The 25,523-nt window shown below is 39.2% G+C and overlaps 2 protein-coding genes across 2 annotated transcripts; one reads left to right on the forward strand and one right to left on the reverse strand.

The window, feature by feature from the left end:
- Nucleotides 1–738: 738 nt before the first annotated feature.
- Nucleotides 739–10,097, reverse strand: ptcd3 (pentatricopeptide repeat domain 3). The gene is made up of 24 exons (XM_072664326.1): nt 10,006–10,097; nt 8,490–8,542; nt 8,245–8,284; nt 8,084–8,129; nt 7,926–7,994; nt 7,027–7,131; nt 6,811–6,934; nt 6,539–6,648; nt 5,980–6,056; nt 5,746–5,833; nt 5,582–5,642; nt 4,825–4,907; nt 4,597–4,741; nt 4,379–4,429; nt 3,774–3,863; nt 3,507–3,535; nt 3,305–3,411; nt 2,634–2,712; nt 2,449–2,539; nt 1,894–1,979; nt 1,510–1,655; nt 1,346–1,387; nt 1,018–1,176; nt 739–848 (listed from the first exon to the last, which is right to left on the reverse strand). Exons 1-24 carry the CDS (start codon nt 10,092–10,094, stop codon nt 806–808), a joined length of 2,013 nt encoding a protein of 670 aa, XP_072520427.1. The 5' UTR covers nt 10,095–10,097; the 3' UTR covers nt 739–805.
- A 247-nt stretch (nt 10,098–10,344) lies between these two features.
- polr1a (RNA polymerase I subunit A) lies at nt 10,345–25,412 on the forward strand. Its single transcript, XM_072663718.1, has 34 exons — nt 10,345–10,495; nt 12,303–12,507; nt 12,585–12,734; nt 12,888–12,995; nt 13,128–13,213; nt 13,316–13,404; nt 13,511–13,588; nt 13,795–13,897; nt 13,994–14,156; nt 14,296–14,472; nt 14,573–14,695; nt 15,014–15,241; nt 15,716–15,970; nt 16,341–16,532; nt 16,670–16,819; nt 16,953–17,136; nt 17,280–17,362; nt 17,503–17,661; nt 17,804–17,902; nt 18,058–18,210; nt 18,408–18,490; nt 18,831–18,996; nt 19,352–19,579; nt 19,788–20,002; nt 20,328–20,495; nt 21,256–21,391; nt 21,548–21,708; nt 21,841–21,982; nt 22,288–22,395; nt 22,878–23,123; nt 23,639–23,839; nt 24,161–24,278; nt 24,380–24,544; nt 24,679–25,412. Exons 1-34 carry the CDS (start codon nt 10,419–10,421, stop codon nt 24,777–24,779), a joined length of 5,100 nt encoding a protein of 1,699 aa, XP_072519819.1. The 5' UTR covers nt 10,345–10,418; the 3' UTR covers nt 24,780–25,412.
- The last annotated feature ends 111 nt before the right edge of the window (nt 25,413–25,523 follow it).

A 25,523-nucleotide genomic window follows, 5' to 3' on the forward strand; every position in this document is an offset into this window, starting at 1 on the left:
GCATCTTAACTCATTCTCAACCATTTTTAGTTGATTTACTTGTGTGATTTGGGTCATTGTCTTGTTGCATCACCTAATCTCTCTCATGGACTGTTGACCTTACATTGTCCTAGAAATTGTTTTGATAACATTCATTGTTCCCTCAATAATTGCACATATTAAGGCCCTGAAACAGAAAAGCAGCTCCAGACTATGATGCTTCATGGTTTTGTTTCATCTATCCATTGACTGCTTTCCCATAGACATGGTTCACAATAGCCAATCTGTACTGAGGAACAAATCTGTTAGTAACTAGGCTTTGTGTGCCTTTAGGCTTTGTGTAGCTTTGTGTACCTTTTTTGTCTGCGCTTCCAAACTCCTCTCTTTAACTTGAATCACCTTTTGCCAATTAGATTGAATTAACACTGAGGTTCACTTACGTTTCTTAGTCTGCAATGTGGACGTTTACTCAATATGCTCCAAAAAGGACAGAAGTACAACTGTTTGTGTTTATTTTAATTAGATTGGGTTTGTCTATAATTGACTTCAGACCATATCCAGATGGTTCCAAAGAAAACAATTTAGCATGCCTGTATATTTGCCTTGGTTTTTCAATGTTTACAAGTTCATCTAAAAGCAGAGTAATGCATCAAGTTGCTATAAAAAACAAAAAAAAAAAAAAAAAAAACACTAAAGCATAGAGCAAAGTTTTATTATTGGTCAGTAGGTTGTTAAATACAGAAATAAGGAAAAATCAAGTTCCGTTATAGATTTCTTTTATTTGATTTTTAATGACAAGTTAAATGACACACAATCCTCCGGCCTTTTAATCATTGTGCATGGAAGACTCCAGATCTGATAAAATGTTCCTGATGACAAAAGAGAAACAGCTGACAACAAATTCAATACATTTTCAATCATGCATATATTTTAATACACAGCTTGGGTGGATTGATTATCTTACAATTTTCTTACAATCTTTAAATTATTATACATGTAATATTAATAAGAAAAGAAAGAAAGAAAATAACCACTTACTTCTGCTCCTCAGTCAACTCAAACTCCTGCTGCACTCTCTCCTGGAGACTTGATGTGACTGGCAGGAAGAAGCTAGCTGAAATCTGAACCAGCTTCACAGCCTTTTCAGCATTGTTGCTTGCCTTTATAGAGTCAAAGAACTGCTTCATAAGGCTCTCGCTGTGAACAGGAAAACAGATTTCAGTTTCCATATTGACTTATGACCAAAGCAGCAAGCTCAAATACAGTTTAACCTTAAACTATCAACACATATGGATGGAAGTGTGGGACTGAAGAGCACAGGTAAAGTGTTCTTGCTCATCAGCTCCCAGAGTGGAGCCATACTCACGATGGAACTAAGTTGTGGAGTTTGAAAAGCTCAAACATTTCCCTAAATGAAAAAGAAAGAAATTGGAAGGAGTTAGGAAATTGTCAGGGTTGTATTAGACATACACATGTGCGCTGCTGTGCTCTTATATGAGTAATTTAAGCTTTGCTCTAGGTAGCTCTCACCAGGCCTGTTGTGTCCTATCAGCTGCCAGCAGAATTAAGATGATGTTGCAGATGGATTTGGATGACCAACTCGGCGGCAACCTGTGGTCAGTCTCTGCATACGCAGCCTTTACATCTAGAGCACAGTCCGCAAATGCTTGCTGCACCTGCACAAGACACACAGTTATGTTTTGTTGTGCTAGCTTTACGTACAGTTACTCATACAGTTAATCTTATTATACTGATTTTTTGATACGTCTAAATGATACGGTCAATTGGGGGTTTAAAAATACATATGCGCAGGTATATAAATCTAAGTGGGCCTAAAAAAAAAACGACAACTTAATTTAGCTCAAGGTTACAGAAAACAAGCATGCTTTAGTGGTGTTCCTGTGGAGGCTCTACCTCTGGGCTTTTTTTCTCACGCGCCATTAGGTGAAGCAGCTCCTCTAGCAGCTCCTTCTTTTTGTCATGGCCCAACCATTTAATATCTAAAAAGAAAACAGAAAATAGTTGTACTATTTCTGCACCACACTGTAAGGCACAGTTTAGCAATGATGGGCTGCGATCTTGAATGATAGTAAGCAGCCATGTGAACGCAAAGCTGATTTTCTTTTTAAGCCCCACCTACCCCTAAAAAGTAGTTTCTACAGAACTATCATCTTTATCAAAAATTTTTATCTGAGCTGTCGAGACATGTTTGAGATAATGGAATACCCATTGTAAATGCGCATATCACCACATGCGCATACTAAATTACATACTTGTAGTAATAAATACCCCAGATGCAGTCGATTAGCCAAAATGATGATAATTGACACATGGTTCTTTAGTTTACAACAGGAGATGCTGGGCTAACATTGCTAACAAACACTGAACTTAGCCTGTCACCAACATCCATTGGTAAGGAAAAAAACTTTATTAAAAACGGCAAAGTTTCAAGTTTATGATGTTGCCCACCTTTCCAAATTTGAGGGATGAGGTCCAATCTGTTGTCGGTGTCGAGTAACTGGAGCAGACCGTACAACCCTTGTGAATTGGGAAAGTATAACTGCAACCAAACACAAAGGTGAACTCGAGATTGGTTTAACAAGTAGTGCTTTGCATTGAACCACATCTGCCTCTTTCTTTCTTACTGTACTTACTGAGGGAACGAGCTCTCTGTACCATTTCAGCACCACATCGATGTGTTCCATCATACACAGCAGGGAGAAGAATTGTCCACTGTAACAGTGAGATTGCTTTAGGGCTCGTTCCATTGAACACAATCAATAAGTGTTGGGTAGCACAGGTTATTTCAAGCAACACAGTTCAGACACATTCCTAAAGCTAGTCTTCAGTCTAAGGAGAACCGAAGCTGTAAAGTAATAGTTATTGATGTTTTTGGAGTTTGGAGTATCCTGCACCATAGTTTGCCATTAGTGGTTGCTGACACTATGAGGTAAAACATACACTTTAAAAGGTTTGAGGACGCCTTGCTTTTAAAATGTTTTTAAGTGTGAAGCACATCATGGATGGATAGATCTGTCTGAAGGTCCATCATGCCTGAAATCCTCCACAAGGGGGCACTAGAGGCTTTTGGTGCTTTGCATCAGTGACACTGCGTGTCCATGTCAAATAAGCATTCTTTTTTTTTAACATCAACAAGTTAACAGATACAAGCTTGTTTTCATGAGATTTACAAGAAAAACAAAATCATAATGGATCGATCTGTCTGTCTGTTAGTTGGTTCCTCAGTTCAGGTATCTCCCAAACTCAATGGGCAGTGTATGCTCCTTCCTGAATAGAAGCAGGTTTCCAATAAGGTTATACTCACTAGTAGATGTTCCGGTGCAACGGGTCTCCCAGCAGTTTCCAGTTCTCGCCGACTCCAAGCAAGTTGTTTACACTGTAAGCCTGCTCTATGTCCCTAGTTATCAGACACTGCATAGAAGTAGGAGACCAACATGATTTCATCTCTGTACAAAGTGCAAAGGGTGTTCGACAGCAACGCAACAAATGTTTAAAAGTCAACTTACAACTTTCATGGCAGCTTTGAAGAACAGCACTACAAAAGAACATAAATGACACAAAAATCACATCCACGACAATACAGATTTAAAGTTGCATTAAGACATTTTGTTTTACCCTCAGAAAAAACACAGTAGGTATGTTCACCATTACATTTTGCAACAGTCTTAACACAATGCACAAACATTTAGGGAAAAAATAAATTAATATATTTATTTATTTATTTATTTTCCCATGAGTTACAGAAATACTACATGTGCTAGCATTGTTCATACCATCATCTGGGTCCTGGGGAGTGAAGCCCTTTCCTGATATCTCATTCAACACATCCTTTAGAGTATCTTTGTTCCTTTCCAAATAGTTGCCTACAAATCAAGAACATGAATTAAGCAACCAGAACTAAATTATTCAACAATAAATCCACATTTATATTTACTCACAGTCAAATAAATCTGGTCGAATAAGATTTTTTTCTAACCTTAAAAGGCATATAAAGCAGCATTATGCAAGAACTGGTATTTTTACAATACTGTGGTAAATATAAATTGTGCTATGCACTCCCCCTCATGGACAGTTGTACAACAGCGTTTTACAAGTCGAAAAATGAAAGCAAAATGAACTGTAGCACTTGATTTTACACAGATATGACTCATTACGCAATTCTTGCAAATAGTTTCATGCATCTCCATTTTAATTTTCAAGTTGTTATTTTAAGGTAAAATTGATACATAATGTTGCTTTGATCGAATGTTTGCAAGTATTCTGAAAAATGTTACCAACAATTCAATAAATAAAGCAGGTGCAGGTGTGTCCCAATCATGACTGCTACTGTTGACTGTAGATAGACTGCAAATGTAAAAGAAGCACAAAATGTGCTTACCTGATTTACAGAAGATGCCAAGAATGTGGGCATAGGTGGCCAAACTGGGGGCTAAATTGTAAGAAACATAACAGAGTTATGCAAATTCAATATATTATTATTGACATTGCAGTTGATGTTTAATCACTCGTTCTCATCATCAGCCCAGAAATATTAGTGCACCTCCAATATAAATTTTATAACATGTTGTATCAATGTGTGGCGTGTTGGGGACAAACCGATGCCGAGGGCCTTCATCTCACTGATCACTGAAAAGGCCTGTGCTCTGGCCAGTAAGCCGCAGTGCCCCAAAACCTTAAGCACTGTGTTAAACGTCAGCAAGTTAGGCTTCACCTTCTGCTCAGCCATCTGCTTCAGCAAGTCCTACACAAACACACACACAGTGAGAAACGCAGCTGGAAGTAACACAAGAAAGCCGGCACTCAAAAGGAGCTGCTTGAACTTACTAAGACCAGTTCCCATTTGTCAGAATATTTGTCCCGCACTTCCGGGGCGGCAGCGATGAGGGCATTGAAGATGTGCACGTCAGCTAGAGAATAAAAAAAAAAAAAAAACACAAATATTTCTTCGGAAGAATGCATTATTATCCTGCTTTAATGAAACAGACAAAGGCTATGAAGTACAAGTGGTGATGAACAACTTCTCATTTAGCCATCTAAAGTGATTTGCATATTATAACTACTAATATTCGTGTAATGTAGATACAACAGCATAGGACCACACACACCCTTTGAAATTTAAAAGACCCCTCCAGTGTTTACAAAAACAACATAATCTCTATATGTGCCTAGCACATCTTTGCTGTCACGCAGAAAAACTTCAGAAAAGTCAGAAAATTTCAATGGAAGTCAAAGCTTCAATTTTATTCCAAGTCATTTTGTAGCATTTCTACTGGTCTATTCACTTTCAAGACAAGCCAATCAAATTCACCATTATTTTTGGACACAGATAGATTTTGGCCTCCGCCTTTAACCCATCCATGCAGTGAACACAAACACACTCACACTCGTGATCAAACACACACTGTGACCATGAGCACACGTGCCCAGAGCAGTGGGCGGCCATTGCTATTTATTTCCATTTAGTCCAAGGAAACGCTGAATGTTGTTTTTGCAGAACTGAACCCAAATTACAGATGCAGCAGACAGAGATTAACATTATGAGGGTAACACCAGCTGCTAAAGGTGGCAAAAGAAACCCTACCGGTCAGTCGATTGTTCAGCAAGTCTGTGTAAGTGTCAAAAGCCTTTTGGTAAGCACCGTGCTGTAGGTTCAATAATAAAAAAGTTAAATAAATGAACATCTGCACATTTAGCTTAGTAAAAACACTGAAACAAAATCAATTCTGTGGAGGTTCTGATCCATACCTTCACCATGCCCCGAATCAGCGCGCCATACGAACGTCTGGTACGTTCTGGCATCAAGTTAAAGATCCTTTCTGCGTTATTGTTCTCCCTGTTGGTTTTTAAAGAGTGATGAGATTTGTGCCATGGAACAATTATCGAGATCCTAAATTTAGGAATCACCCAATAAATAATTAAAAATAAATAATTAAATAAATACATAAAATATTTCACATTCACTAATCCTATCAAACCCACTTCCACTTAGTCCTCTGGAGTTCAGAGGGTCTTTTTGGGAATCTACTCGTCTTCCTTACATCCTCTTGGACCTCCTCCTGTAACACGCCAGAAAACAAACAAAATAAAACTGAATAGTATATGAACTATAAAACTGATCATTGGTACTCCATCCACATACACCAGGGATAAAATGTGTCACTAAATATATAAAAATAAAACAAAAGCAAAAATGTTCATTTTCTTTCAAGTCCTTAAAAAAGAAAACCCTTATCCTTATTGGGACTTAAATATTGTTTACGTCAGCAGGTAGGGCTAGGCAGAGTTCACCATGTTCAATATAGATCTAAAACTTGTAAAGTGTAAGGTTCACATTAGGTAAAAAAATACAAAATCTCGAATTTCACCATGACTCGATTAAATTTTATTCAGTTACTTTGGTATAATGTTGAATTCTTACTGAAAATACTGGCTGATGGTGAAACACAAACAAGACTGAAAACCCCTCTTTTGGGTATTGCCAGAATTTAACATTACTCTATTTTTCCCAAAATCAACTCAAACTCAAAATCAAACGTACAGTGTCTTCAGTTCTCTGCTCTATTTCACCATTTTGTTCTGGATCCTGGTCTCCGTAGACACAGATTAGGTCCAACAGGTCATTTGTCAGATCCAGTGACAAAGCAGTACCTATGAAAAGTTTGATGATAATTCAGCAGTCATTTCAGCTGATCCTAACCAACAGTTGCTACAATGCTACAGTCAATCAAGTGCAATATGCTATTAGATCAGAACAGTATGCCTTTAAGATCTCTTGAAATTGTAACAAACTGAATCTGTATATCGTCTTACCTGTCTGCTGAAGCTGATCATACATATCAATAGCTGCCTTCACCCTTCTGAGCTGAATGCGTTCAATAAGAGCTGCCTCGGACACCTCCTCTATTTGCAGCTCTAGAGTCTCTGGCATTAAACACTGTTAAAAGTAAAGGAAAAGTCAGCGCTCATGCAAATCATCAAAAAAGTAACAACAACAATAACATTATAATGGTATGCTTGTAGACTCACTGGAATATGAGGCTCTGCAAAGTCTTTCTGGAAAAGGTTTGGATAGGTTGTGATGAAATACCTAGCCGCGCTTTTGCCCGATTCCTGGGAAAAGTAAAACAGTCTCTGTGGAGAACACAGAAGTAAGATTCTATAGTTACAACTTTACAACTTTTTTCTTCTATAAAATTAATTTGGACTCTTCTGAACTTTTACATAGTCCATGTCCCTGATACTATTAAGCAACATTCATAATATATGTTTAAAAGGATTTTGTTTTCCAGTTATTTTCCACGTTCCAAAATGTAATAGATGTCGCCTATTTGTAAAATGTCTGTATGATTGTGTTTAATTTGTGAATACACACATTAATAGGCACTAGAATTAATGTAAATAAAGACTTGAAACTAAAAATAAATGGCATTCATTTTTTACAAAAACTAAAGGCAAAAAATTGGAAGCTAATGGTAGCTAAAATGAATGGAATTACACATTTTATTTAGTATCCGAGAGGGTCACGTTTTCTCTCAATGATGGATGAGGATGAAAACTACTAAAAACCTACTGGAAACTAGAGCTGTGCAATATAAATCGTTACAAATTTTCTTATCGTGATGCGTGATATGTTTTTCTAGGCATATCAAGGATATTGTAAGTGCTTAATAAACACTGATCAGCTACAGGTTTCATTACTAACAATGTAATTACACTGGTTTAATTAGATGAGGTGCAGCAGATGTTGAATAAAAACCACTGTGTTCAGTACAGAGGAGTCTCTGAATAGTAGTTACTCTGTGGTTACATGCATCGTGATAAATATCATGTATCGTGAAAAATGTCTAAATATCGTGATATAGTATTTTGACCATATCAGCCAGCCCTAATAGAAACTACTATCCTTGCTCAAACAATATACTCACAAACTCTGAAGATGTTCTTGGGAGGAGGTAAGGGTCATCCTGCAAAATGTAGCTTTGTGCAGTAGGGTCCTAAAAACAAACATTTATTAAAAACAGGATTTGAACTCTGATGTTCCACCTAGTTGATGAAGTGCAGCCGAAATGACAGGTTAACATACCCTGCTTACAGTGGAAGCCAGAGCTTGTAACACAGCCTCTTTGTTCCTGTTACAGACAAATATACACAAGAATAAATAACGTGACAAACACCATTCATAGTCAAATAAACTGCTGTGCATTACAGTAAAGTCAAATGATGAAGCTCAAACAGCACTGTTACCATGCTTTCTTTCTTGGAATGACAACTTCCTCTGTAGATCCTGTGCAAGGAATTCCAGAGGGGACAACCTTTCAGTTAGACATTTAACTGGTGTGCATAAAGTAATTGGCACAGTCTCTGCCAGATAAAGTCTGAACACCTCATCGGTCATGACTTCACAGGACATTAGGTTTACAGAACAGACAGGACAGAAACATAGAGCTGACAGACTGGAAGACTGGAGAACAAATGGGAAAATCTCTAACCTGATACGGCAGCGGCAGACTGCTGACAGATCCCAGAACCCAGACCAACATACCTGTTTCAAGAACAATTCCCAAAAACATAAAAGTTATACATACATTTACATTTGTGGCATTTCTCATCCAGCTCATCTTACAAGGTTACTAGTATTACAGAGGTGGGCCAATGTAGTGTTAGGAGTCTTGCCCAAGGACTCGTAATGGTGTAGCACACGCAGACTGGTAATCAAACTCTGGTCTCCCACATGGTGTAATAGCTCATGGCACCTAGTGGTTTCATCTGTTGCGCCACACCAACCACCTAACCGACACACACACACACACTATGGGCAGTGGTGGCTCAGCGGTTAGAGCGCCGGGATATCGATAACAGGGTTGCGGGTTCGATTCCCGGGCTCGGCAAGCTGCCACTGTTGGGCCCTTGAGCAAGGCCCTTTACCCTCTCTGCTCCCCGGGCGCTGGAGTTCACTACCAGATGGGTTAAATGCGGAGGACACATTTCGCTGTACACTGACAAATACCTTTACTATATAAAAACACCTTTACTATATTTATCTATCTATCTATCTATCTATATCTAATATATATCTATATCTAATATATATATATATATATATATATATATATATATATATATATATATATATATATATATATATATATGGTGTCACCTCACGGATACCAACACTACTACTAATGCTCCTCTCCCATGGTCCCATCAGAGAGACGCTTGGGTTCCTTTTTCATGAGTATGGTATCCACATTCATCCAGAGAGAAGTCAGATGTACAGCACAGTAAACACTTCAAATGCCAAAGTAGACGGGACAAATGAGCCTAATGTCACTGTACCCAATGCCAAGTGGAAGGGATATTATGCTTTAGCATTTACACTACTCATGTGGACCTGTACTTTTCCCTAGTCTAGAGGTATTAACATTTTTCCAAATACAAATATATTTGTAGACATCATTAACTGTATGCTTAGATTACTGTGTGATCTAATGTACTGTGTAGTCCTGTGTAATTACAACAGGACTAGCCAGGAAAGCCTTTATAGACAGTAGATATGATACCAGGTGTGTAAAAGGCATGAAATAATAAGTCCTACTAGGAAACACTGCATTACAGACATCTGACATTTGCTGAGTTACTCCTCACCAAAATTATTTGTATTGGGAGCCTCAGCACCGACCTTAAGACAGCGAGGATAAAGCAGGGAAGTTAGCTAGCTAGCGCCACCACCCGGCTACAACAGTCAGTACAATATCCAGTCGGTAATAAATGTGCCCAGTCCGTAACGTGTACCAGCTCGTAATAAATCTGCCTATACGTTTATAGTTTCGGTAATATTTCTGCAGGTAACCATTACATTCTCGGTCATTAGTGGCCTCATAAGTACTCACACTGCAGCTCCTCCATGACCTCCCTCAGCCTGAGCATCACTGCACACCACGCCAACATTAACGCTGCCCTAATCACAGACCCGCCTGACACAGCTCTGATCCTCCACAATCTTACCTCCGCGGCAGTAAGTCTCTCACACCACGGTGAAGTAGTTTGCCTGTCTTGTGCATTTGTCGCCCTACGTGCGCGCAGGAGGACGCCATTTTGCCCCTACACTGAAGCGGGACTGTACCACCTGAAGAACTCAAGAGGGGTGGATGTTTTCCTCCTTTAAAAAAAAAACCTTTGCGACATAAGCGCTCAGAAAATAATTAGTGTTTGGTTTAATAATTAAAATGTGGTTTGGTCGCATTCGTACTAGTTGAAAGTTAGTGGAAAGTTTTAAAACATAGTCTTTCCTTTTCTCGCTTTTGGTTTCGCCCATCCGTGCTGCACTCCGGCTTCCCACGTGCTGGAGCCGCACGCGCTGCTGAGAGCCGTGGAGGAAGCATGAGCGTGTAGATTTGGGATTTATCCCGGTAACGAAGATGCTCTTTTCCAAAGAAACACCATGGAGGCGACTAGAGGGCATGTCGTTTGGCATGTACTCCACAGAAGAAATAAGGTAAAGGGCCACAGCGCTGATGTTTGGGCACCAAAACAAACAGTTTGTTAGCTCGCAGGCTAGTCATGAAGCATTGGCTGCTTTGAGACTCTTTATAGTTAACTAGCTAACCAACCAACTAGCTAACCAACTAACTAACCAACCAACTAACTAACTAACCAACCAACCAACTAATCAACTAACTAACTAGCTAACCAACTAACTAGTTAACTAACTAACCAACTAGCTAACTAATCAACTAACTAACTAGCTAACTAACTAGCTAACCAACTTACTAGTTAACTAGCTAACCAGTTAGCGCTGTGGCTGTGACTGCCTCTGTGTAACGCGCTGCTTATCACACTTATACCCCTCTAGTATTCTCAACGTTGCCTGCTTTCCTACAACGTTGCTACAATGTTGTTAAAGGGTGGTGCTGTTCACGTTGTCTCAAAAACGTCTTCTCAATGTTGTCTGCTTGCAGAGTTGCTACATTGTCAAAAGGCAGTGCTGTTCACGTTGCCTCTAAGAGGTCTTTACAACGTTACGTTACGTTGTCTCAAAAACGTCTTCACAACGTTGTGTACTTGCAGTGTTGTTAGAGTTATCAAAAGGTGGTGATGTTTATGTTGTCTCAAAAACATCTTCACAACGTTGTGTACTTGCAGTGTTGCTACAGTGTTATCAAAAGGTGGTGATGTTTATGTTGTCTCAAAAACATCTTCACAACGTTGTGTACTTGCAGTGTTGTTAGTGTTATCAAAAGGTGGTGATGTTTACGTTGTCTCAAAAACGTCTTTACAACGTTGGATACTTGCAGTGTTGCTACAATGTTGTCAAAAGGTGGTGATGTTTACGTTGTCTCAAAAATGTCTTCACAACGTTGTGTACTTGCAGTGTTGTTAGTGTTATCAAAAGGTGGTGATGTTTACGTTGTCTCAAAAATGTCTTCACAATGTAGTGTACTTGCAGTGTTGTTAGTGTTATCAAAAGGTGGTAATGTTTACGTTGACTCAAAAACATCTTTACAATGTTGTGTACTTGCAGTGTTGCTACAATGTTGTCAAAAGGTGGTGATGTTTACGTTTTCTCAAACGTCTTCACAACGTTGCGTACTTGCAGTGTTGTTACAGTGTTATCAAAAGGTGGTGATGTTTACGTTGTCTCAAAAACGTCTTGAGACTTGCAGTGTTGCTACAACGGTGGTGCTCTTCAGGTTGTCACAACATTGTCACAACCTCAACATTACGTAATGTTGCCGTATGGTATTATGACTGCAAATATTTGAGTTGGAACCCAGCAAATGCACAACATTGTCTCAATGTTGTCTCTACTTCCTTACAACATTTCTATTATGTTGTCAAAAGATGGTGCTGTTTAGGTTGTCTCTAAGAGGTCTTTACAATGTTGTCTACTTGTAATGTTTCTAAAACGTTGTCAAAAAGTGGTGATGTTTACGTTGTCTCAAAAACGTCTTCACAACATTCTATACTTGAAATGATTCTACAGCGTTGTCAAAGGGTGGCGCTCTTCAGGTTGTCACAACCTCAATATTAAGTAACGGCGTCTGTAATATGGTGTAATGACTGCCTGTTGGCAACTTAGCAAAATTGCATGGAGTTCTATGCAAAACATGCGTCCTATTCGGTCGAGATTCAGTTCACGTGGGGTCCTGGAGTATTTTCTCTCCTAGGATGTTCTCAGATAATGTCGTCACAACTTTCTGAGAAATTACATTTTAATATTGTGACTAGTTTGACTAGTGGCAACGCAACCAGTTTTCTGGCAACATGAAATAAATAAAAAAATTTTTGTTTTCCTCTCGCAGAAAACTGAGCGTCAAAAGTATCACCAACTCCATGCTGCTGGACAACGTTGGCAACGCCGCCCCCAGTGGCCTTTATGATCTGTCCCTGGGTCCAGCTGACAATAAAGAAATCTGCACAACATGCATGCAGGACTTCAACAACTGCCCTGGACACTTTGGCCACATCGACCTGCACTTGCCTGTCTATAACCCTCTGTTGTTTGATGTAAGCGCCTCACACCCCTCCTGCTCTGTATGACTATTATAGACCCACTCTAATGGCATTTTGTTTCTCCTCATCAGAAATTGTACTTGATTATACGAGGTTCCTGTCTGTCGTGCCACATGTTTACGTGTCCAAGGGCTGCCATTCACCTGCTTCTCTACCGGCTAAAGTTATTAGCTGTAGGGGCGATGAAAGAAGTCTATGAGATTGAAGTTGTTCTTAATCAGGTGGGTGTGAAATGTGTGTGTTCGTGTTGCCGTATATATGGATTGGTGCTGAATGCTGAAATATTAATGTAATTGTATGTAGTTATCTTACATGTGGGGCTGGTTTGGTGATCTGCAGATTAATGGATTGGTTATGTTCTGTTCATGTCAAAGTTTATAGAAGGCTGTCCACAAGCATCAGGGGCAGAAATTCAAGAAGCTTTGGAAGCATTTAGTGCACCCATTCTCAAAGCCAATCAAGGCAGCGGTGTCTCTGCTCCTGTGAGTATTAATCATTGATTTATCACACATTATTATTATTATTATTATTATTATTGGATGTCAGTCGAGGTAATCTGGAAACTGATTGTCTTTTTTTTGTATGCATGGCTTGTGTCTGGTTACTGACTTCAGATCAAGCATGTTTGTGAGATGAAAACCAGCTTAATTGGTGACTTTTGGAGGATCCACATGCGCTCAAGAAAATGCCCCAATTGCAGGTATGCAATGAAATATTTTACCTTCTCTTAGATGTAAGATGTGTAATGCCTTTGTCTAGCAGGATTACCACTTTAAACATATCAACGTTTGTTCCAACAAAGGGCTGGCAAAGCGCAAGTACGCAGAGAGCATAACAGCAAGCTGATTGTTACACGTGCGTTAGGCAAAAATGACACAGGAGAGCAAGAAGGTTTGTTCAGTCTTCTTTCACTTTTACTTTAAGTTTCTTTGCTTTATTATGTGTTCATGTATACACTTGGAGCTTTATTTCACACCATTTCAATTTTGTTTTTCAGATGAGAACATGGGTAAACGTGGGTACTTAACTCCAAGCTTGGCTCGAGAACATGTTGTCAAGCTGTGGGAAAAAGAAGGTAAGCTGCCCTTTTGTACACCATCAAATCCTGACAATTGCTAACCATAATCATTACTAACTACAGAGCAAATCAGATTTTAGAGCATCGTCAAAGCTCATCTCAGCTTGTCTTCTGGTCATATCTCACAGTTTTAATAAAGCCTTGATAATACCTTTGCACTGCAGATTTCTTAAAAAATGTTTTTAATTAATGATCTGTTTTAGGTTTCTTCTTGAAGTATTTGTTCTCAGGCCTGACTATGAACAGTCCCAATGGTTTTAGCCCAGATATGTTCTTCTTAGAATTGCTGATTGTACCTCCATGCAGGTAAACTCTCCACCTGGAATCCTTTTGTTCAATACATACTGGTATGTCTTCTAGTGCTCATTGTTTGTCCTAATGATAATTCCTTACATGGACCAGGTATCGACCTACTAATCGCTTGGGAGACCAGATGTTTACCAATGGTCAGACAGTGAACATGCAGGCAGTGATCAAAGACAATATCATCATTCAGAAACTGCTTGCTCTCATTGCGGCTGAGAAAACCAAGGAGATAGAGGGTACTCAGACAGTGCTAGAGGAAGTAAGGCTATGGACATTTATCCCTTACTTTGCTAAGAGAGCATTGCTAGTAGAGCTTTTGCCTTGATTCTTAATTGGTTAACCAATTTTAATTGCATCATAAAGTCATTGTTATTTGACAGTGTTCTCAATCTCTGCAGACCAGTGAAACCGCAGAAGTTAACCAGACGGACCAAGCGTTTTTAGTCGGTCTGACTGGAGTCAACCTTACAGACAAACTGTACAATGTCTGGATCCGCCTTCAGAGTCATGTAAACATTGTGTTTGACAGTGACATGGACAAACTAATGACTGAGAAGTTCCCCGGCATTCGCCAGGTTTATAATTTTCCACCCATTTTTTTCCCATTTGGATGTATTTGATTGATTTTAGTTGTTTATCATTTTGATGATGTGACATTCCTTGTGTTTCTGTCAGATCTTGGAAAAGAAAGAAGGTCTTTTCAGAAAGCATATGATGGGGAAGCGCGTGGACTTTGCTGCTCGTTCTGTCATTTGTCCAGACATGTACATCGGAACCAATGAGATTGGAATACCCATGGTAATAAAATTATGTTAATAAAATGTAACCGCAGTAGTAATATTAGTCTAAATGCATTTACAGTTGACAGTGGTTTATTATATTGTGTGCTTGTCTCTTTCAAAATTCAGTTTTGTCCGTCTCAAAAATAGGCAAATATATGTCCCCAGGTATTTAAAACAATTCTGCCAGTTGTATTAATTAACTAATTTTAAATAATTTACATATTATTAAGTCAAACCCTTGTTTTTAAGCAGTCAATGATGGTACAATTTGTTTAACAATGCAGTGTTTCAAAGGTTTTCAGAATGTAGCTGACTGCTATGCCCACTCGAACAGGTATTTGCCACTAAGCTGACATACCCACAGCCAGTCACACCCTGGAATGTAAAGGAGCTGCGGCAAGCTGTGCTGAACGGGCCCAATGTGCACCCGGGTGCTTCCATGGTGATCAATGAGGATGGCTCACGCACCATCCTCAGCAGCACCAACGTGACTCAGAGAGAAGCCATTGCCAAACAGCTTATGACACCCAGCACAGGCCAGCACCGCATTCCTGTGAAGATTGTGAGTATCTTCAAAGGATTGAGAGTTCAGTGTATCAGAGTGTAATGTATTCTAGATTGCTGTAACATCTATTCTCGTTTACAAACGATCCATAAAAATGTGGTTGAATATAGTTAGTAACGTGCAGCTTGAGGCTCACAGTTGGGCTCATCTTCGCTGGGTGGGTAGGATTGCCCTTTATCTTCCTCAGTCACTCAACATGATGCTAGCCAGCTTGTGTGTTAGATGAACTGGTCCAGTATTGCCGTATTTTAGGAAGAAGTAGTTGTTAAGCTTTATGTGACCCGGAGGAAGCATATGCTAGCCTTAACCTTCCTAGTACTGTTAGCATTGTATGATGAGAAGTCCTAGCTAGTTAATGTTTTACTAAATTGAGAAGAACATTTTCATTGTGTTGTCATTTTCTGTTGTCATTTTCATTGTGCATTTCATTTGTTTGTGTCAGCAACATTTCTACTTGCTTTCTTTCCACAGGTGAATCGGCACATCAAAAACGGAGATGTTCTCCTCCTCAACCGGCAGCCCACACTGCACAGGCCATCAATTCAGGCGCATTGTGCACGCATCTTACCTGGAGAGAAGGTGCTCAGACTGCATTATGCTAATTGCAAAGCCTACAATGCTGACTTTGATGGTGATGAGATGAACGCACACTTCCCTCAAAGCGAGTTGGGCCGGGCTGAGGCCTATACGCTTGTCAGCACAGACCAGCAATACTTGGTGCCCAAAGTGAGTCTCTGAAATTGCTTTAGTGGTTTAATTGATCTTTATGTACAACTGATCCTGTGTTTTTGAACTTTGTGGAAGTATTGACATGTTTAGTTTTCTTTTTGAACGTCGATTAATGTTAGGTATTTTGGCCAAAACTCTGACTGGAAAGTGGTATAGTTTTTAGATGTTAATTTGTATTAATCAAATATTTATTTTTCACTTTTGATTTTTACATTGTGGTCATTTTATTTCATTTTTTTAATCAAAATAATATTTTGAACTGTGTAGTAAATAAAAACCTAATTATGTTGCAGTATATTACTCCACAAGCCAAAATTAGAGGCATGTTTGGGTTTGATTTTTCATGTCAACTCTCCCACTTCAACAGGATGGAACGCCCTTAGCTGGTTTGATCCAGGACCACATGGTATCAGGCACCAGCATGACTATCCGTGGCTGCTTCTTCACACGAGACCAGTATATGGAGCTGGTCTATAGAGGACTTACTGATAGAATTGGCAGAGTAAAGCTGCTCCCTCCTGCAGTTATCAAACCACACTTGCTCTGGACTGGCAAACAGGTAACTGGGCTTTGTATGTTCCTTTGTCAGTGGACCTCCACTGGACCTATTTGTTTACTTTTAAAAATAGAGGAATAGTGCAGTGTTTTGTCACCATTTTGGTGTTTTTCATGATTTTATTTATCTTCTTGTGAAAGCTTGTGTCCACCCTCTTACTGAACGTCATCCCAGAGAACCAAATCCCTTTGAACCTGACTGGAAAGGCCAAGATTCCCAGCAAGGCCTGGGTGAAAGAGCCACCTCGGTCCACACCAGGCTATCAGCCCGACTCTATGTGTGACTCTCAGGTAACTCACACAAGTGACCTATGGCAACATTACTAGTTCAGTGCTGCTAACCTGACATTACCTATGGTTAACAGTAATTCTGTACAATTCGTAGTAGTTTCAAATGAATTCTACTGGAAATGTGGTGTTCCAGGTTGTCATTCGTCATGGGGAACTGCTGGTGGGTGTGCTGGACAAAGCTCACTATGGAAGTTCAGCATACGGCCTAGTGCACTGCTGCTATGAGCTCTACGGGGGGGCGACCAGCGGCAAGCTGCTCAGCTGCCTGGCTCGCCTTTTTACCGCCTATTTGCAGCTGTACCGAGGCTTCACTATGGGTAAGAGTTGAGCTCACTACTAGCTAGATCTCAGTTGACCTCCAGCAACTGTTTATGTTGACTCACTTGCTTGTGTTTTTATCATGAGCTCATATGAATGGGTTTTTATGTATTTATTTATTTATTTTTCTTCATTTGAACAGGTGTGGAGGACATTTTGGTGAAACAGGGAGCAAACAGACAAAGAAAGAAAATCATCAAAGAATCTGTTAAATGTGGCGCCAAGGTCAATTATAATGATATACTTCAGTTGTATAAGGAATAATAATAATCTATTTAAATGTACTCAAATGCCTGTGGTGATTCCACCTTAACAGTTTGCTAAATTAATAGAAGATTTAATCTTTTTTTTGCTGCCCTCCACAGGCTCTCAGTGCTGCCTTTAACCTCCCCTCTACTGCTGAGGAAAGCAAAGGCAGAGACCTCTGGCAGGATGCCCATCTGAACATAGACCAGCGTGACTTCAATATGGTAGACCTTAAATTCAAAGAAGAGGTTAATCAAGTCAACAACAACATCAACAAGGTATTGTGCCTATATCTGACTGTGAAAGCCATTCCACAAATTTCAATATCTTGGTAAGATGCTTGATAATCCACTTTCCTAGTGGAGAATGCTTGTAAGGACAAGTTTACTGAATAGTCAACTGAAAACTTTCTCTGTGAAGGTATGCATGCCACTTGGCCTGCATCGTTCATTTCCAGAGAACAACCTTCAGCTCATGGTGCAATCAGGAGCCAAGGGATCCACTGTTAATACAATGCAGGTAATTATTTTTATTACCTAAGGTAATATTACATCTACACTTAAATAATACATTTATCTAGGCAGTTCATTAAAGCAACAACAGTAACAGTAGAAACAGCACTAATTCACCACAACTTCAGACTCCTTACTAATTACATGTCTGTGTGTTTTCAGATTTCCTGTCTATTGGGTCAGATTGAGTTGGAGGGTCGTCGACCTCCCCTGATGCCTTCTGGAAAATCCTTACCCTGCTTCCAGCCTTATGAGCCTGAACCTCGTTCTGGAGGCTTTGTTACTGGCAGGTTTCTGACTGGAATCAAACCTCCAGTGAGTTCCGCTGCACTTATTTCATAACTGTATTGTACTTATAGAGGTATTTGTAGAGGTATTCAGAAATTATGACCATGTTCATCGTGTTGTGATATGGGCTTGTGGACTATTCTTGTTTGTGAATATTTTGCCATTGATGTAGAAACATTGGATTCATTTATTCTGAATGTTTCAACTCCTACTGATTTTTTTAGGAGTTCTTTTTCCATTGTATGGCTGGTCGTGAAGGTTTGGTGGATACTGCTGTCAAAACAAGTCGTTCTGGGTATCTGCAGAGGTAAGATGACCTCAGATCAGATCACACAACATTCTATCTCTTACCTTTTTTATGATCTGATGCAAGAATCTGCAGTTCCAGTCCTGCAAGGCTTTTCTGCTCTAATAGACATGGCCTAATGGTGAAGACCTTGGAAACAGAAGTTATCTCCCTGTTAGAGAAAAGACATTGAACAAGCACAGTAATTCAACCAAAAATAATGAGGTTGTGATGAAGAGCCAGATACACTAATGACAACATTGTAGATAATGGTCTAGAAAGAGGTTAGCCTGCTAGTTATGGTAGTTTAAAAAAATCTAACTCTCAAAGAACATAAGCCATGCTCTTTTGGATATTGTAGATGTGTTATAAAGCATCTGGAGGGACTGGTGGTCCAGTATGATCTAACCGTGAGGGACAGCGACGGCAGTGTGGTGCAGTTTCTGTATGGAGAGGATGGCCTGGACATACCTAAGACTCAGTTCTTGCAGCCACGGCAGTTTCCCTTCATCAAAGAAAACTATGAGGTAATGTTTACTCTCAAGATGGTGTTAACGCAAACCCTGCTGTAGAAAAGGCATTTACTAATCTATTCCAAAAAAGACAACACTGCAAGTAAGAAAACCATCCTTGTGCTGCAGCGGAACCGTTTATAGGTTGTGTATTTACATTATCTAAGAAAAATATACGTATATTTATATACATATGTATAAGAAAAAAAGTTAATTATACTATAAGCAAATGTATATTTACCACTTTAAAAACATGTATCATATCCTAGATAGATCATTATTATATTATGGAAAGACTCCTATTGTATTCTGAAGAATTCCTACAACAATAAAAATATATAATACTTGAGTTGATTTCTTTTTTAAAAAGGTTATCAGAAAGTCTAAGTGTTTGGATGAAGTGCTGGCTAAACTGGACCCAAAGGCAGCAGAAAGTCACTTTCAAGCCATCAAGAAGTGGAAGGCCAAGCATGGGCATGCATCACCCAGGAATGGTGCATTTCTGCTCTTCTCTCAGAAGAAACTAGGAAAAATAAAGGCTGAAGCCGAAGGACTGTCTGGAGACATGACCAATGGAAGGGATGCGCTCACTCTACAGGTACTAAACATTTTTATTTATTGTTTTATAGACATAAGGACAAAATCTAGATGTGCAGAAGTAGGGCTATTTGCTAGATACAGTCAGTAGAAGATCCTGTTAATAGAATCAGAACAGTGCAGGTCATTGCTGTAATTGTAATTCTGTTAATATATATATGTGCACAATGTATACAATGTAAAAAAATTATATTTTACATTTGTCACAGTTGACGGAGAAATGGAAAACAATGGATGAGGCCAGCCGAGTAAAGTATCTGAAAAAGACGTCCCATTGCCCGGATCCCAGTCTGGCTATTTTCAGACCTGATATCTGCTTTGGTTCTGTGTCTGAGACATTCAACTCCATCATTGAGACCTACCTGAGTCAGTTCAATATCAAGCATGAATTTGATAATTCATCTGGAACACATTACTGTGAGAGGTGAGGAGCTAAGCTTATTCCTGGATGTGCCAAGAGTCTTTATTTTCTCACTGTATAATCAAAGATTTCTATTTACTCTGACACAAATGGCTCAGCAGAGTTCTTACACGTTTTCTAGTACGTGTTATGGAGAGCCACATCACTGCACAGTGGATTTTTCCTATGGTCACACACATTATTATAACTCATTACATAATTACTTAAGAGGTCTGAGCCACTTTTGTTCCACTTCCCACACACATTTTTCTCATCAATGAGTATTTAACAGATGTAATTGTTATGGCTTAGAATACTCATTATCTCACCATCTATGTATGTGTTGCAGGTTGAGGCATCTTCTGCAGCTGAAGTGGCAGAGGGCATTATGCGACCCTGGAGAGGCTGTGGGTCTGCTGGCTGCACAGAGCATTGGGGAGCCCTCCACCCAGATGACCCTCAACACATTCCACTTTGCCGGCAGAGGAGAGATGAACGTCACCCTGGGAATTCCCAGGTCAGTGGTGACACTACACTTTTGTGCACATTTGACTACATCTTTACTAATATTCCATTCACAATGAAGTACATGGTATCCTCAGAGACTCGTGCTATTGTGAGGTTAAGCCCAGATTACCTGTTAAACTGCAAGCTTATTGATCATGAACTGCTCACTAGTACTCTCTAAATACTGTAAATCTATTATGTTTTAGGTGGATGACAGCATTACAGTATTTTCTAGATATATCACCAGACAATACAATACACTCTGGAACAGACACAAATAGAAGAAGCAAATGATTGGGCTTCATAAACTTACCAAACAAATTGCTGCATGGGTCTAAGGGTCTAAAAACATGTGTCATTACACAGTTTCTCAGGGGTCAGTCTTTGGGGTCAGATCATTCGCAGACAGGGTCTTCAATGATGCACAGATCTATGTAAGCACAAAGTGTACTATTGCCCTGACACTCTCCACCCGCTGTCCTGTATTCAAGATCTGAAACAGTGGATGAGCACAAACTTTAAAACCATGACAAAATGAAAGTTGATCATTTTAAACCTTTCTGATTTTACTCTCAGTTTAGATAATCTCGCCTAGATTACTGCAACTTCCTTCTCTGTAGTATTCCTAGCAAAAACGCCTGCTCACTGCTATATCCTCAATCCGCTTTGAGTTATGCTGGCTACCTATCCAACTGTGCCTTCAATTTAAACTGCATCTGCTCACTCAACGTCTACATTGTCTTCTGTTATGTTTAATCTGTTTATTCCAGGTTGCGTGAAATTTTGTTGGTTGCCAGCTCAAACATCAAGACACCCATGATGAGCATTCCTGTTTTACACAACAAAAAGGCCTTGAAGCGAGTCAAGACTCTACGGAAACAACTCACACGCGTGTGCCTGGCAGAGGTACATACTCAGTTTAATCTATTTTATCCAGAATTGTTAACAAAGCCCAGAGTAAAACAACATTTGTGAGGACCAAATATAATCCCATTTATATATTTTTAGCATGTTTGTGTTGACACTTTCACAAACAGTCTAAAAGTAAAGGCACTTTTGCAGGTGTTGCATAAAGTAGATGTGGTGGAGACACTTCGTATGGAGAGCAAGAGAAGTCAGAAGAAACAAATCTTCACTGTAACGTTCCACTTCCTGCCTCCAGAGCGTTACCAGCAGGACAAGTTATTGTCTCCTCAACAGATCCTTTCCTTCATGGAACAAAAGTGAGCTTGCTTTTTATTTTTATGTCCTTTTAATAACAGCAATAATAGTCAAATCAACATCTCTGATGCCCTAATCTGAGCTAATTTTACCTCAGACTGTTAATTTAAATGTTTTTTTTTAATTATGTCCAGGTTTTTCCGTTTACTTCTTGAAGCCATCAAGAAACTGAGTGCCAAGCTGGCGTCTATAAATGCAGTGGATACACGCAAGGCCACAACAAAAGACAGTGATCGGGATGTTGGGAATTCTGCGACCGGGGTGGTAGATGTAGGTGTAAGTATGTTTGAATGACTGGTGTAAAGCTAAGAGAGACACTTTTTTTGGACATACTTTGCTGTCATAAAAGTTTCTGTGGTCATGAGGTAAGTAAATGGATAGACTACTTCTCCCTTGCCATCTGGAGTAAGGTGCACTTCAGGACCTTGTGATAGGAATTGTTTAATTGATCAGTTCAGGCAAGTTAAGTTAAAGCAGATATTGGAGTAAGGAACAGAACAGCATATTTTATCAGAAATGTGTTATATGCATTACCAGATTTAATATGTCTAATCTAATAAGCTTGTGTTGGGTGTTTGTAGGATGACGGAGATGGGGATGGAGAGGAGCTCAAAGTTGTGGATGATGAAGCAAATGAAGGGGATGCAGATGCCAGTGATGCCAAGAGGAAAGAGAAGCAAGAGGAGGAGGTAAAGAACAAGAGGAATCTTCCTTACTGGGTCTACTCGCATAGTATTTGTATTGTATCTATGGCCAGTTTTGATGTTGAGTAATATCAAAGGTAAATGTAAATTATTACTTTCTCAGACCTTATATAATCAGGGAATCAATATATTATAATATTATATATTATAATATGGGCTAGTGCTTAAAAGATGCTGACATTAGTAATGTATAAAATGTAGGTTTGACCAGCCTGTTTACATTATGGGATACAGTGTCATTTTGTTTCTGATCAAGAATGATGGAACAACATTTAGATCATTAACACAGTTTTTGTACTCAAAATATTTTGGTCTCTGCAACAGTAGATCATGTCCTTTTAATATCATCATGCGATTAAAGTTTAGTGTTTAGGGATTGTCACTAACAGAGAAAGGTATAAAGTGGATAAAGATATATATTTTTTGTGTCTACCTGAAAAGGTTAAATCCACTGTTTTGTCTTCCAGGTTGACTATGAAAGTGAGGAGGGCGAGGAAGGTGAAGATGAAGAACAAGAGGAGGTGTTGGAAGGATCTGAGCAGCAGGTGGGATCTGAGGAACAGTATGAAGAAAGACCCAGCAGGACCTCACCTTCCAGCAGCCAGGAGAAGGCAGGCATTATGCAGGACTCATTAAGGATTACAAGAGTTCAACAGATCAGCGACAGCATTGAAGGCTACAAATATGACCACCAAAATGGCCTGTGGTGTGAGGTACATATTGACACTTTAGAGTACATAAGTACACATTAGAATTTGCTTGATAGACCAAATCAGAAAGATGTGCTTGGCTGTATTTCCAGGTGGATATATATTGCATTTTGGCAACAGTTGAGCTGTTATGAATAAAACAGACTGAACCCAATTTGTAACAGTGTGCTTTAGGCTGTACCTAAGGCCAAAACCGGTTTTGGGGGCACTATTGATTTCAGAAATACTGTAATATCCAAATTTCAACAAGGCACTGGTGAAAATGGTGAAATCTTTGGTACTGTACAAGATTGGACCAATGCAGAATGGACTAGATTTAACATCAACAGCATTCCATTAACCATTACATACCATTTATTTTACCATAGTTGTCCCCTTGTGATGTAACACAGGGGCACTAATCTTGGATACTGCATATGTTAGCGACACTTTTATTAGTTGCAAGACATTTTTTTTCAGCCCACAGAGCTTAAAACCAACTGTCTCACATAACTTCCGAAACTTTGTCTCTTCTTCAGGTCACTCTGGTCCTACCAGTTAGCAAAGTGCACTTTGACCTCACATCACTGGTTGTAGCACAAGCCCAGAATGCAGTGATCATGGAAACAAAAGGCATCACACGTTGCTTACTGAATGAGGTGACTACCAAGGAGGGCGCCAAGGAGCTGGTCCTAAAAACAGAGGGCATCAACATGCAGGAGATGTTCAGGCACGGACATGTAAGTACACCCTACCAGTGCAAGACTTAGCCCCTAGGTAAAGCTCTCCCCAGTATTTCTTTGAGGAAGAAATACAACTTATCCAATTTCCTTTAGTGAATTGAATTAGTACTTTTGCTTGGTGTTTTAATCCAGAGTTCATTGTTTATTGCTCATATTACACTTTCCTCATAGCTCTATGTATTTAATTTCCTTTTTTTAGTAAACAAAAAATTGTGTAAACTTGATTTTATGCCAAACCATTGCTTTAATGGCTAGAAAAGGCTGGAAACCAGAAGAAACCATGCCCAGTGAAACAGATTTTGTTTTATGTATTTTTAGATTCTAGACCTGAATCGTTTGTATTCAAATGAGATCCACGCCATGGCCAACACCTACGGCATCGAAGTGGCTCTGAGGGTCATCGAGAAGGAGATCAAAGATGTGTTTGCTGTCTACGGTAAGTCTGATTGTGTGGAGGCCTTCATTCAGTTGACCTGGGATATTAACTTTGACACTGGTTCATTGCTTCTCTCTCGCCTTCTGTCTCTCTCTATGCAGGTATCGAGGTAGATCCACGGCATCTCTCTCTAGTGGCTGACTACATGTGTTTTGAAGGAGTCTACAAGCCTCTTAACCGGTTAGGCATTCAGTCCAACAGCTCTCCACTCCAACAGATGACGTTTGAGACCAGCTATAAGTTCTTGAAACAAGCCACCATGATGGGTAAGAATTGTTTGTCAGAAACTGTGGATTATTATTTAGAACTTGCCAGAAGGCTAGATTGAAGTGTAAGCAAAAAAAATATGCCAGAAATGTAAATCAATGATGATGATTTTTTTTTTTCTTCTTTATTTTAGGTTCCTATGAAAAGTTAAACTCGCCTTCTGCTTGCTTGGTCGTGGGAAAAGTTGTGAAAGGGGGAACTGGACTCTTCGATCTGAAGCAGCCTTTACAGTGAACATCAATGATTTCAGGAAGGGGGGTTGTAACTGCACGCTGCTTTGCCTTGGAGGGGAAAACAAGTCATAATGTTGAAATTGTTCAAAACATTAATAAACCTATTTTATTATTAGGCCTGTGTTTGTTTGTCCATATTCTCAGATTGTATGGTTATCCATTCTCTGTAAACATGATGTCAAATGTACTTTCCTAAGTGTTTGTTTAGTCAGATGCAGACACAGACAATATGTGAAGTTTTATGCAAGAAATGTAAGTGGGATTTGGTTTATTGTACCTGTGTGGTCGCAAACAGGATAAATGTACATATACTGTAAGTGTAAATGCTAGTCTCTTATATTGAACAACAGTGAGCTTATAACACTGCTGACTAAATTAATATTTTTGTACTGCCTGTTGGGTTAAAAGTCACACTGTATGTTGGAAATGACAAATATTACATTAATGCTGTTTAAATTTAATGTTTCATCACACAACTGAAAACCTTTCTGTGGCGCATTAAGCTGTAAGTAGTTCTTTCGCTTACTGTGGTCGTCTCAGAATTAGTTGCTATTACTGTAAAATATGCAATACAATAATACAATACAAGACTTGTATAAGAATACAAGAATTGTATAATGTTCTGTATCACCAGTGACCACATCCTGATATTATATATATATATATATATATATATATATATTTATATATATATATATATATATATATATATATATATATATATATATATATATATATATATTAA

The sequence above is a fragment of the Salminus brasiliensis genome, chromosome 19 (assembly GCF_030463535.1).
Source record: "Salminus brasiliensis chromosome 19, fSalBra1.hap2, whole genome shotgun sequence".
Taxonomy (NCBI): Eukaryota; Metazoa; Chordata; class Actinopteri; order Characiformes; family Bryconidae; genus Salminus; species Salminus brasiliensis.

Bases quoted from the DNA above. Each gene is read 5' to 3' on its own strand.
- ptcd3 (XM_072664326.1), bottom strand. From the start codon at position 10,094: ATGGCGTCCTCCTGCGCGCACGTAGGGCGACAAATGCACAAGACAGGC. The intron at 6,649-6,810 runs GTAAGACGATAT...AACTTTTCATAG, and splicing joins TGATCAGCTTCAGCAGACAG to GTACTGCTTTGTCACTGGAT. The intron at 2,713-3,304 runs GTGAGTATAACC...TCACTGTTACAG, and splicing joins TTGCACCGGAACATCTACTA to TGGACAATTCTTCTCCCTGC.
- polr1a (XM_072663718.1), top strand. From the start codon at position 10,419: ATGCTCTTTTCCAAAGAAACACCATGGAGGCGACTAGAGGGCATGTCG. The intron at 12,508-12,584 runs GTAAGCGCCTCA...TCTCCTCATCAG, and splicing joins ATAACCCTCTGTTGTTTGAT to AAATTGTACTTGATTATACG. The intron at 15,971-16,340 runs GTGAGTCTCTGA...CCACTTCAACAG, and splicing joins AGCAATACTTGGTGCCCAAA to GATGGAACGCCCTTAGCTGG.